Source organism: Panicum virgatum, chromosome 5K (genome assembly GCF_016808335.1).
Source record: "Panicum virgatum strain AP13 chromosome 5K, P.virgatum_v5, whole genome shotgun sequence".
Taxonomy (NCBI): Eukaryota; Viridiplantae; Streptophyta; class Magnoliopsida; order Poales; family Poaceae; genus Panicum; species Panicum virgatum.
In genome coordinates, this window is record NC_053140.1 from 13387735 (window position 1) to 13398964 (window position 11230).

Here is an 11230-nt window from a genome sequence, read left to right on the forward strand (position 1 = left end):
ATGTCTTTGATCGATTAGATACCCTCAATCGGTCGTGACCCTTTATATTTATAGGAATGGGAGGTATTGCCTCATTAGAAGTTGAAATCCTAACAAATTTCGTGTTAAAATACGACTTCGAACTCGGACTGCACAATAAAAAACTAGTCTGACCGGTCCCATTTGGATCAAGTCTTTTCGAAGTCATAACTCTTTTATCCGAACTTCAAGTCGGATGTTCTATATATGCATTTTGATCGTCTCGATGAGATCAATGTAATGATGAAGTATAATTTATATTTTGATAAAACCATCCAGACCGGTCTGACCAGTTTGTGCATACCGGTCTGATCGGTATACAGGGCTGTGCCAATTTTGATCATCAACGTTAGCATACCACTAAAAACAGTTAGCAATGGCCGGGACAATGTTGGCTGTTTTGTATTAGTTTTGTTCAGCCGTGCGCCCAAGTGGCTGCGTCTGGAGCTGAACCGACGGCCTCATTAGATTCAAGAAATGTTACATGGTTTGGCCCATGATGATCGAGCAGATAGCGGTGAGGGGCACAACAGCTTGAAATCAGCATGGTCGTTCTATGTAGGAGTATTTGTCAGACGTCAGTGCTCCGCAGCAATTCCTTATCCCGTTGATCCTCCTGTTACGGCCACAAGTTAATGGAGTAATGCTTGCCTCTAATGGAAAGAGCATCTCCAATAGTTTGTCAAAATTAACTCGGCAAAATTTGTGATTTGGCAATTTGCTAAAATATATGCCAAATTAAAAAGAAGACTACCTCCAAGAGTTTGCTATTTTGAACTTGGTAAAATAAGAAAAGAAGGCCCACAAGAACACAACCTTTGCAGTTGGGCCCTTGGATCTTTTGGTCGATTGCAAATGGGTCCCTGGCCAGAGTTCAGGGGAGGGCGGACATGGCCGGCCGAAATCCGGCGGCGAGGGAGGACAGGGGGAAGAACTTCACGGAGGCTAGGGGAACCGATATTGGGGTCTAGCTTGGGAGGTGGAGGGTCGGAAAGGTGAGCTCCACGGCGAGCTGGAGGACGGCGGCGGCAATGGCAAACTGCGACTCCGTTAGCCTCACACGGGTGAAGTTGGCGGCGAGGGAGGACAGGGGGAAGGGCTTCACAGAGGCTAGGGGAATCGATTTTGGGGTCTAGCTTGGGAGGAGGAGGGTCGGAAAGGGGAGCTCCACGGCGAGCTGGAGGACGGCGGCGGCAATGGCGGACTGCGACTCCGTCAGCCTCACGCGGGTGAAGCCGGCGGTCAGGTGCGCGGAGCGGCCGGCGCCGGCCAGCGTCGTCGGCGACCAATTACAGCAGGAGGGAGCGCGAGGTAGAAGAGGAAATAGCAGCCATATCTGTACGTGCTCCGCCTCCGTTCGAGAGTCGCGGAGACGACGGAGACCGCGATGCCAAAGCGTTTCCGCGCGTGCATATATGCGCGTCGAAGGGGTAGAATTTTCCAAGTTCCCAAAAATACTAAGTTGGTTGGCAAACTGTTGGAGGCTATTTTTTCTTGTTTTGCCAAATTTTATAGGATGCCAACCTCATTTAGCAAACTGTTGGAGATGCTTGCCGTTTTTGGATAACTAGGAAGATTGGCGCGCTACGCCGCGCCCGTTCCGAAACAGCAGTGTTTTCTATGTTGTCTGAATGTTGAACATGTTGAATGAGCAGCCAAAGCGAAGCAGAGTAAACTGGAAAGATACGATGAGGTAGTACAATTAGCTCCCAGTTGGGTGTTATCGGCTTATCATATCAACAGAATATGTATGCGGGGGCAGCAATATTTCTTCTATATTAAAGTATAGAATAAAGTACTTTGGTTGACAGAAGAAACACATCAAAACTGAAGCAGCAAAGAAATCAGAGAAATTGGGGAACAAACTACCTTATCGTAATGTACAAATAATTACACAGCATGGTTGCTATGCCGAAGAATTTGGGCCCTATCAAAAAAGATGTCTTATCACAGTAGAAATATGCTAAGTCAACAACCATGTATGTGAATGTTTTATATATTTGCTGATAAATTACTTGTAGGAGTTAATGTATGCGTATCACATTTACATTTATTTTAAACTAAAGGGTCATCTGAAACCGCAATAAACATACACAACAATGTTAAAGAACCTGCAATTTCAACTTCACAAAGACTCAATTGGTGCATACTATTGTTGGTTCTTTTGTTAGATAAACTGTCAAGAGTAACATGAAACAGAAAGCTTAAGCTATTTGTATAAGCAGAAACATATGACACTGTACAAATCAAAAAAATATTTAGTCCCACTTATACTACGTGAACATACAATTTAGAAACTACTGATTACTGTAGGTAGGGGCAGAAAAGGTAAAAGAGAAGAGATATTAATTGATGTGTTCAGGACTATGGATTCCTGCACTTTGAACATTGATGAAATTAAGCCTAAGAGAAACACCCAACCATTGCTGGATCAGTCCGCTGCTATGGAGCAATGCATATCCTGATTTCTGACGAATACAACTGCACTGCTGAGGATTCAGAGTTGGACTCTGCCACTCCATGTATACCCACCCATGTTACTAATCAAGTTTTGTGGACAATTTCGTGCAGAAAATATAGCCAAATAGATGATTAGAAGACAAAAATACATTAGATCATGTGGAACTAACGCAGCATCAATCTAGCATGAAGAGCGGTAGACTTCTGAATGTATTCACGAATGCTACTTTTCTTCAGCGATAGGAGGTTACTTATTCTAACCATCTAAAACACTGAATTTGGAGAGGGGCTATGCAAACATAAAAAAGATTACTACCCTCCAAAATCAAATCAGATCAAGCAGAGAGAGAGAGAGGGCCACTCAGGGGCTCACCCACCATTGCTGTTCTTCGGAGCTGTCCCTTTCATCTTGCTGGCAGTAGAGCTACCAAGGTTGGGATTTGTGTGACCTCATGGATGTCGGTCCAATCGAGAACTACGGGCAGATGAAGGGTGACGGGGCGGTGAGGAAGCAATTGGGCGGATGATCGAGGGGCTACGACCGGAACTGTTGCCGGCCTTTTGACCTCGTCAGGAATGGTGCAGCGAGAGAGGGCGTGGTGAGGAATGGTACCAGCAGCGAGAGTGGAGGCACGAGAGGGCAGCAGCGACCCGTCAGAGTCGGCGACGACGGCAAGGAAGCCGGAAGGGGAACAACACGGAGGAACAGGCACCTGCCGATTTTATCAGGAGGAACAACACGGAGGAACAAGGGTGGCGGAGGAGGAGGTCGAGAGGTGGGGAGCTCGGGAGGGGGTGCCCAGGATCCGCCATGGCGGAGGCCCGCGGTGACCAGGATGGAATGGGAGGGGGAAGGGGGTGGGGACCTCGGCGAACGATGGCGCCGGAGGGCGGAGCGGGCCACATCCCCCACCAGGATGCCGCCGGTCTGATCCCCCGGGCGGCTGGGCGGAGCGGACGGCGGCGGTGCGAAATCTCGGACGGGACCCAGGCGTAGCTGAGGCGCTGCGGGGGAGGCGGTGCGGCACGCGGCCCCACTTGCAGCGAGTGCGCCGCCAAACCGGCAGTCCATGGCTCGCGTCGGCCTTCTTCTCTCCGCCGCGTGTCTCTCGGAGAGGCTCCGGGCGCCCTCAGCACTCCCTCCCCAGGGCGTATATGATATAGAGTATGGTGACAGCGAATAAGAGGCCGATTATTGGGCCCTCGAGACAGCACCAGGCCGGCTTGCGCTTCTACATGGGCCGGAGAGACAGCTGCCGAGCAGGCAGGCCTTGGACTGGACATGCATTGGCAGCAGCACAACAAGCTTGGGATTTTTTTGTTAAAAAAACAAACAAACTTGGGATTTAATTACCATAAACAAACAAACAAACAAACTTGGTATTATTATTTCGTTCGTCGGTTTCAAACTGAAGAGGCGAATGCACGGAGATTTGAATTCTTGAAGACACCATTTTTTCCTCTTTGGCAAAGAAATACGTGAAAGATGAAATCCATTCTCTACGAAAGAAGCAAAGCAAATCGGCAGGTTGTTCTCCTACGGACCCTTTTTCTCTCTCTCGAAATCACCTAAATCCCGTCCTATAACATGATCCCGACCTTGAAGACGACAAAGAGCTCGATGGAATGAAAAAAAAGGAACTTTGAGCCTCTCGCGTCTTGTTATGTTGGATGACGCGGAAATTGCGTCGAGCGGACGCGATGCCATGAGCACATCACTCGTTCGCCAATGAGTGGCATTTCTACAATTCTACCAGGCTCAAACAAAGCTCTAGTACGCCCCAACGAAGCAAGCCATGCTATACGCGCTACCCGAATGGTTTACTCGATAGCGTACGCGAGAACCCGTTGACTTGGAGCGAGCTAGCGTGCCATTCACGAAACAGGCGGCGCAATGCAAAGGCCATGTTTAATTCCTACCCCGTAAACCCTGTAAACACAAAAAAATAAATACAAAAAAGTAAACACAAAAAAACATCACATCGAATATTTCGACACATGCATGGAGTACTAAATGAAGTCTATTTACAAATTTTTTTGCATGGATGGGCTGCAAATCGCGACATGAATCTAATGAGTCTACTTAATCCATGATTTGCAACAATAATGCTACAGTACTATCTGCTAATTATTAATTAATTATGAATTAATTAGCATCATTAGATTCGTCTCGCGATTTACAACCCATTTGTAAAAAAATTTGTAAATATATTTCATTTAGTACATCAAATTAGTAAGATTCCAGCACAAATTTTTTTTCGCTGGAACTAAACACGGCAAACCCGCCCCCGCCCCCGCCCCCACCCCGCCCCGCCCATCCGACATTCCCACCGCACGCAGCGCAGGCTTCCAGTCTGGCTTCCACTTCCAATTGCCCCGCCGGTCGACTCACCGCCGCCCGCCGGTGAGCAGGCGGGGTTCCGGCGCCGAGGCAAGAACACGCGTGCGCAGGGACACCGTCCTGCCGCGCATTGTTCGTACGTAGCGTAAGCTCGATGCTGTAAACCTTCGTTTCAGTTCGCCGGCGGCGGTGAACCGACCGAGCCCGCCCCCGCCGCGCTGGTACGACGAACCGCACGCGCCACGTTTTGCCCCCCGCCCAGCCAGCGTGCCCGGCGATGAGCTCGCCGCGTCGCAGCGGCCGCCCGGAGAGGGCCGTGACGACGACCGAACGCCCCGCAGCGCCCGCGACGGGAGCAGCCTCCCGCGGCAATGGCGGCGGTGGCGGGAGCACGGAGCGAGGGCAGGGGGCGGGCGACCTGCTGATTAGCTTCGAGGCCACGCCGCCGGGGCCTTGGCTCGCCTTCGACCAGCCGCACCCTTGGGCGCTCCACCAGCACCAGCGCGCGCCCGCGTTCGCGGCGCACCCACCTGGCGATCCTTTCCCGTGGAACACGCCCGCGTTCGCGAATCCATTTCAATTCCATGGTCCATGCCTGTCGTCGAACGTGCCGTGGGGACCGCCCGGTGAGGTGCCGCTCGGAGGCTTCGGCGGCGGTGCCGCGGCTCCGAACGGCGGCGGCCGTCCTGCCCCCGTAGACATAGACATGGTGGTGTCGCCGGATTGCGACGCTGACGGCAGGGCGTCGTGCCTGCCGCTCGCGAGGCAGGTCGGCCTGCGGGCGGCGGCGGGCGGTGGCGGCGGCGGCGAGACCCGCAACTTCCTCGTCTCGCCGCTGTCCTTCCACGCGGCGTTCGCGCTGGTGGCCGCCGGCTCGCGGGGCGAGACGCGGCGCGAGCTCCTGGGCTTCCTGGGGTTCGAGTCGCTCGACGAGCTGCGCCGCGCCGCGGCGACCGCGCTGCTCGGGACGCTCCGCGACGCCCCGCAGGCGTCGTTCGCCTGCGGCGTCTGGGTGGACCGGAGCCGGGCGCTCGTGCCGGAGTTCGCGGCCGCCGCCGCGTCGCGCTACGCCGCGGTCGCGGAGCCCGCGGACTTCTCCTCGGAGCACGAGCAGGCGAGGCGGCGAGTCAACGCCTTCGTGGCTGAGGCGACCAGAGGGCTCATCGCCGACGTCCTCCCTCTCGGCTCCGTCGACGCGTCCACCGTGCTCGTCCTCGCCAACGCGCTCTACTTCAAGGGGACCTGGGCCCGGCCGTTCAACCCGTCGGGAACCTTCGCCGCGCCGTTCCATCTCCCCGGCGGCGGCACCGTGCGCGCGCCGTTCATGGCAGCGAACCTGTTCAAGGAGCAGCTACTCGCCGTGTTCCCCGGCTTCAGGGCGCTCAAGCTGCCCTACAAGAACGACGGCGGCGGCGCGCGCCAAGCTGCGTTCTACATGCTTCTGCTCCTCCCCGACGGCGAGGCTGTGAAGATCGGCGATCTCTACGACAAGGCCGTCTCGACGCCGGGGTTCATCAGGAAGCACACGCCGGCGGACGAGGTCCCGGTGGGGCGGTTCATGGTCCCCAAGTTCAAGTTCACGTTCGAGTTCGAGGCGTCAGCGGACATGTGGGAGCTGGGGGTCACCGGAGCCTTCGATGGCGGTGACTTCTCCGGCATGGTGACCGGTGGAAATGGGCTTCGCATCTCAGGAGTGTACCCCAAGGCTACCATAGAGGTAGACGAGCTGGGAACCGTGGCCGCCGCGGCCACGGCCGTGTGCATGCAGGAATGTGCAAGGGTGCCGCGGCCGCCGGTGGATTTCGTGGCGGACCGGCCGTTCATGTTCGCCATCGTGGAGGAGAGGAGCGGCGTCGCGCTGTTCCTCGGGCATGTGGTGAACCCTCTGGCTTTGTGATGGATGGATACCCAAGGAAGAAAGAAGTGAACACGATTGTGTGCAGGAACAGCAGAATAAGATAGTGACCGACGCTGTATATACGTGCCATGTAATTTGAAAAGTTTGCTTGTGCTATGTAGCCAAAAATATGAAATAATTCGCAATTATATGACCAATCTCTCCCCCCAAAAAAAATTCATCTGCGGGCAGTTAGCACTTTGACTGTTTGACAACAATAATACACTTGCAAGCAGCAAATGCAAAAGAATATTCTACAAGACAACCATACATTCCTTTCTCAACCTCCCGCCAATACATATGGAAAAATGTTACATGCAACTCTTCTGCTACAGTCCCGTGACATACAGCTTCGTTTACAACTTTTGTGAACTGTCAGCGGTTCACTAACTTAAACAGTTACCTTTACAACAACTTTGAAACCAAACCTCATGGAAACCCTTCGGGAGCACAAGAACAAAAATGTCACGCTGGCAGGCGAAGTCAGCACCAGGTTACATCCAACCACCAATGATTTGTCAGATTGAGAGGACACATTCATACAATCAATTGGTATCAAAATTCGTCCTCCATTGTCTGAACTGGAGGTGGAGTTACGTTAGGAGCTGAAGAGGAGCTACTGGCTGTTCTCTCCCGGATCTCCCTGTACTCCTGGCATATGGCGCACAAGTGGCAGAACAAATGTGTCGTCAAATCACCACAGGGTGCTTCCTACACAAGACAGATAATATGGAGTGAGCAATATTTGATTTCATTGAAAGACATAAAGCATCACTGCACAGAGAGTAAAACATAAATCATAATGATGTGGATGAGAGTTGAATACTGAAACTCATACAGTAGAAATGCAACTGACTAATCGACAACAACTTAATCAGATTTCCTATGACGATAACAAATGGTTATTTTCAGCTCACTCACAGAAGTTGACTTCTTAAGACATCCAGTTCCAAAGACATACTTTGACCAAAACATAAAACCCCCATTCGGCACGTCAAACTTATGAACTACGTGTCTTATTTGTAAGCCTGCGCCCATGCTTCGATTCTGAGATACTGAAAGTAAGAAAATGGCATTTTTGTTTAAAAATATTGGCTGGTTGTTTTGCTCAATGAAATGAAATGTGTTAGCACAGCCAAGAATGCCCTACTTCTTTCAATACAAAGAGTCCAATTTCATTTACAGCACTACGTGCAATGCAATTGCACATTAAATTTTCTGTCAAGTACTAACTGAGCTATTAGTCTGTCTGATGAACCCCATGTGATGGAAAGTATAAGTAAAATAAACTTGTCGCTTATAATAATCTATGAAACAGTTATATCATCTATTTCAGCGTTAAAAAAGACACTGGACTATGGTAAGTTCAATATTAGAAACAGAGAAATGATATATGAACTCCTAGTGAGTAATGTGTATCAGGTGAAACTGAACTTGAAATGATAAAAATACTGCGGTGCATACACCACAATAGCCACATTAAAGTAGCTGTGAGAAGTTGCAGGATTTACAAAAATTGCCTCTGATACATATAAAGACTTCAACCCATCCATATCCAGGGAAAATAAAAAACAGCAAACTGACAGAGGTTCAAAGTGCATACCGGAAGATTGTACTTTGTTCTTAGTGCACTGCGGTATCCACAAGCATAGCAAGCAACAGCAGACCCGGGAACTGCTAATACAAGGCCTCCAGTAAATACACAGCAGAGACTTGTAAGAAGGCCCCAAAGCATGCAATGCGTAGTGCATGATCCAGCAAGAGTTCCAGATCCCAAGAATTGTGCGTTCTTTCCAAAAAGGAAACAGGGGCAAGTTGCACCAATACAACCTAGAAAGATGGTAAAAAAATCAGCGGACATTTTCACATTATGCAAGATGACTTTTCAGTATTACACAATTATGCACTTGATGGCACAATTCTTTCCAAAAAGGAAACAGGGGCAAGTTGCACCAATACAACCTAGAAATATGGTAAAAAAAAATCAGCAGACATTTTCACATCATGCAAGATGACTTTTCAGTATTACACAATTATGCACTTGATGATGGCACTTCCGATTGCACCGAGAAATACTGCAACACCCAATAAATAGACTAACAGGTGTTATTCGAGTGCAGTTCCATATTTTTACTTGTTTGGTCATAATTACTATGGCTATATTTTGTTAGCAGTTGACCCAATTTGTAAACCACTGATAAAGGAAAGCTTTAACAAACAATTAGAAATTATATTTTACCCAACCTTCCTATATTTGTTTATGCCATGCCGAGCCAGACTGCTCCATATTACGAAATGAATTGTTCTTTATTTTACCAAACCTTCCTATTTTTACTTGCACTGTGCAGAGCCAAACAGGTTTACAAATTAAGATAACTTAGACCTATGATTTTAAATGACAGCTCAAAGGAGCAGCGCGCATGATAATATAACGAAAATTAACTTGGTTTACTGAAACAATGTAAGATTTGTATCAAACTCAACCCTATATTTTTTTCTTGTAAAAAGAAAAATCAAAGACAGCTGCGTTATTCACCATGAGAAGTGGTTCTAACCTTCACCCAATTTTTACTACCCTTAAGGGTACGGTGGCATTAATCTATTGATAAGCTCTCAGTAAGAACACAAATACATATTCTAAGCTGTTACAAAACTCCAACTCATTCTCGCATGTGTACAGGTTTGACCATTTAGTCATTCTCGTCTGCATGCAAGTCAGTGAGACCGCACATGTTCACTGGGGATATCATTCATGCAGGGCCAGGGGTAGGAAAGCTTTTATATTTGTACTGCAACATCAGAATTATAATATATCGAACATTACCGCTTTACTTTCTTGAAAACAGCAGGTTGATGGTGATGTATGCACTAGATGAGTAGTGAATTGATAGACTGCACACATGACAAGTAACATGCGGAGAAATTGTTATTTTATCTACAAGAACTAGTTCAGCCTACAAATCATCAGCAAGCTTGCAGCTTAAAAATGAGGCTTCTCTAATTTTTGCTTTATCATAGCAGAGCCATAGCTATAGTCAAAATTCTTTCTGAAGCACACATTCTTCCATAACCACCAAACATGATGCATATGAAATTCGTTACAGTTTTGTCTGCTATCATGCAACCAAAAAGCACTTTTTTCTATTTTTCTTCTGTAAATCAAGAGGTCACAGATCAGAGAGTGGCATACAGCTCTGTGGATCATCAAAACAAGCACAAATGCCAGAAGACCACTGCGTTAGATCCCGGTTTAGCTTATTATGGCGTGAAGCTTGGTTCTCTTCCACAGCAGGAACACGATCCTCTTCAGTATCTAGGCCATATAAAGGAATATACTGCGGAGGAACATAGCTTCCTTTTCCGGCCATCCCTGTGACAAAAAAAAAAAAATCGATCTCATCAAGAAACTTAAGGCTTCACATAAGAGCAGGTTGCACATATATGATTGGATATCCTAAGGACAACAGAGGAACCCAGTGCCTCTTGAAATAAATCAAACGCAGTGTTTACTACATCGGGTCGATTGCTATTCTGATTTATATGCTCTTTAATCAGATGATTCCTGGTAGCGGTACATATAAGATGTGATCCCTAGCAGAGACGGACCCAGACATGGGTATACACATGTACACCCGGTATTTTTTTTTGTGCCAAAAATCGAAGTTAGTAGCTAAAATGCATGGTCAGATCCGAACACAAATAGCATACAGTAGGGTAGGGTTTCGGGCGTTCCATTTGGCACAGCAGGAAGAGGAAGGAATGGGCGGGCGTACCTGTCGGATGCTCGTCCCCGGGGCCCGGAGAGAACCTGGACGAGGGCGGCGTCGCTCGCCCTGTCCTCGCCGCCACGGAAGAGAGGCCGGGGGGGGGGGGGGGGGGGGGGGGGGGGAGCGTGTGGAGCGGAGAAAGAAAAAAAAAGGACGGTTGCGCGACGCGCTCGCCGTCCGGAATCTTGGTGTGAACCGCTCAGCAGTGTCTATCTTGGCCGTCGAATCTTTGGGCAGCGGGCGCTCTGTGAGAGTTGTCAGGGATTTATTAAGTTAAAAAAAAAGAGTTCTCACGGATTCCTCTGTACTCCTGTGTACACTCAACCAAGCAACACTATTTTTCCCTCGTAGCAAACCAGCATCAACCAGTCAGCAATACTTTTCTCTCACAAAAAATAAGCATCAGCCACCAGTCACAGTCAGCTGAATAGAGTGATGAAATTTCTTTTGCCCGTGTGCCACTACCGTCACATATATCGTTAAATGCTAACAGAGAAGCTTCCAACTAGATGTAAAATGACTCTTTTGCCTGTCACTCTTCCAATTAATCATGATTCCTCCACTTTACCCTTCTCTTATCTACACTAGTGAGTCTCAACCTGAAGAGAAACTCTAGAGAGATGGGAATGGATCTGAGCGGCAGCGGTGGCGGTGCCTCACGCGGTGCCAGCAGGGAGCTTGGGACAATCTATTTGATTGCAGGGATAGGTACGCTGAATATGATTGGGGATTTTCTTATAGGTATTG

At 48.9% G+C, this 11230-nt stretch overlaps 2 protein-coding genes across 2 annotated transcripts; one reads left to right on the forward strand and one right to left on the reverse strand.

The window, feature by feature from the left end:
- Window positions 1-4823: 4823 nt before the first annotated feature.
- On the forward strand, window positions 4824-6867 carry LOC120706469 (putative serpin-Z12). The gene has a single exon (XM_039991127.1). It carries the CDS (start codon window positions 5097-5099, stop codon window positions 6714-6716), a length of 1620 nt encoding a protein of 539 aa, XP_039847061.1. The 5' UTR covers window positions 4824-5096; the 3' UTR covers window positions 6717-6867.
- Window positions 6863-10725, reverse strand: LOC120706470 (cell number regulator 5). The gene is made up of 4 exons (XM_039991128.1): window positions 10490-10725; window positions 9907-10086; window positions 8320-8546; window positions 6863-7427 (listed from the first exon to the last, which is right to left on the reverse strand). The coding sequence occupies exons 2-4, from the start codon at window positions 10082-10084 to the stop codon at window positions 7272-7274; spliced, it is 561 nt and encodes a 186-aa protein (XP_039847062.1). The 5' UTR covers window positions 10085-10086; window positions 10490-10725; the 3' UTR covers window positions 6863-7271.
- Window positions 10726-11230: the final 505 nt, after the last annotated feature.

Coding starts and splice junctions, on each gene's coding strand:
- LOC120706469 (XM_039991127.1), top strand. CDS start 5,097: ATGAGCTCGCCGCGTCGCAGCGGCCGCCCGGAGAGGGCCGTGACGACG.
- LOC120706470 (XM_039991128.1), bottom strand. CDS start 10,084: ATGGCCGGAAAAGGAAGCTATGTTCCTCCGCAGTATATTCCTTTATAT. Junction 8,547..9,906: donor TTTTGATGATCCACAGAGCT/GTATGCCACTCT, acceptor CCATCTTTCTAG/GTTGTATTGGTGCAACTTGC. Junction 7,428..8,319: donor GAACAAAGTACAATCTTCCG/GTATGCACTTTG, acceptor TGTCTTGTGTAG/GAAGCACCCTGTGGTGATTT.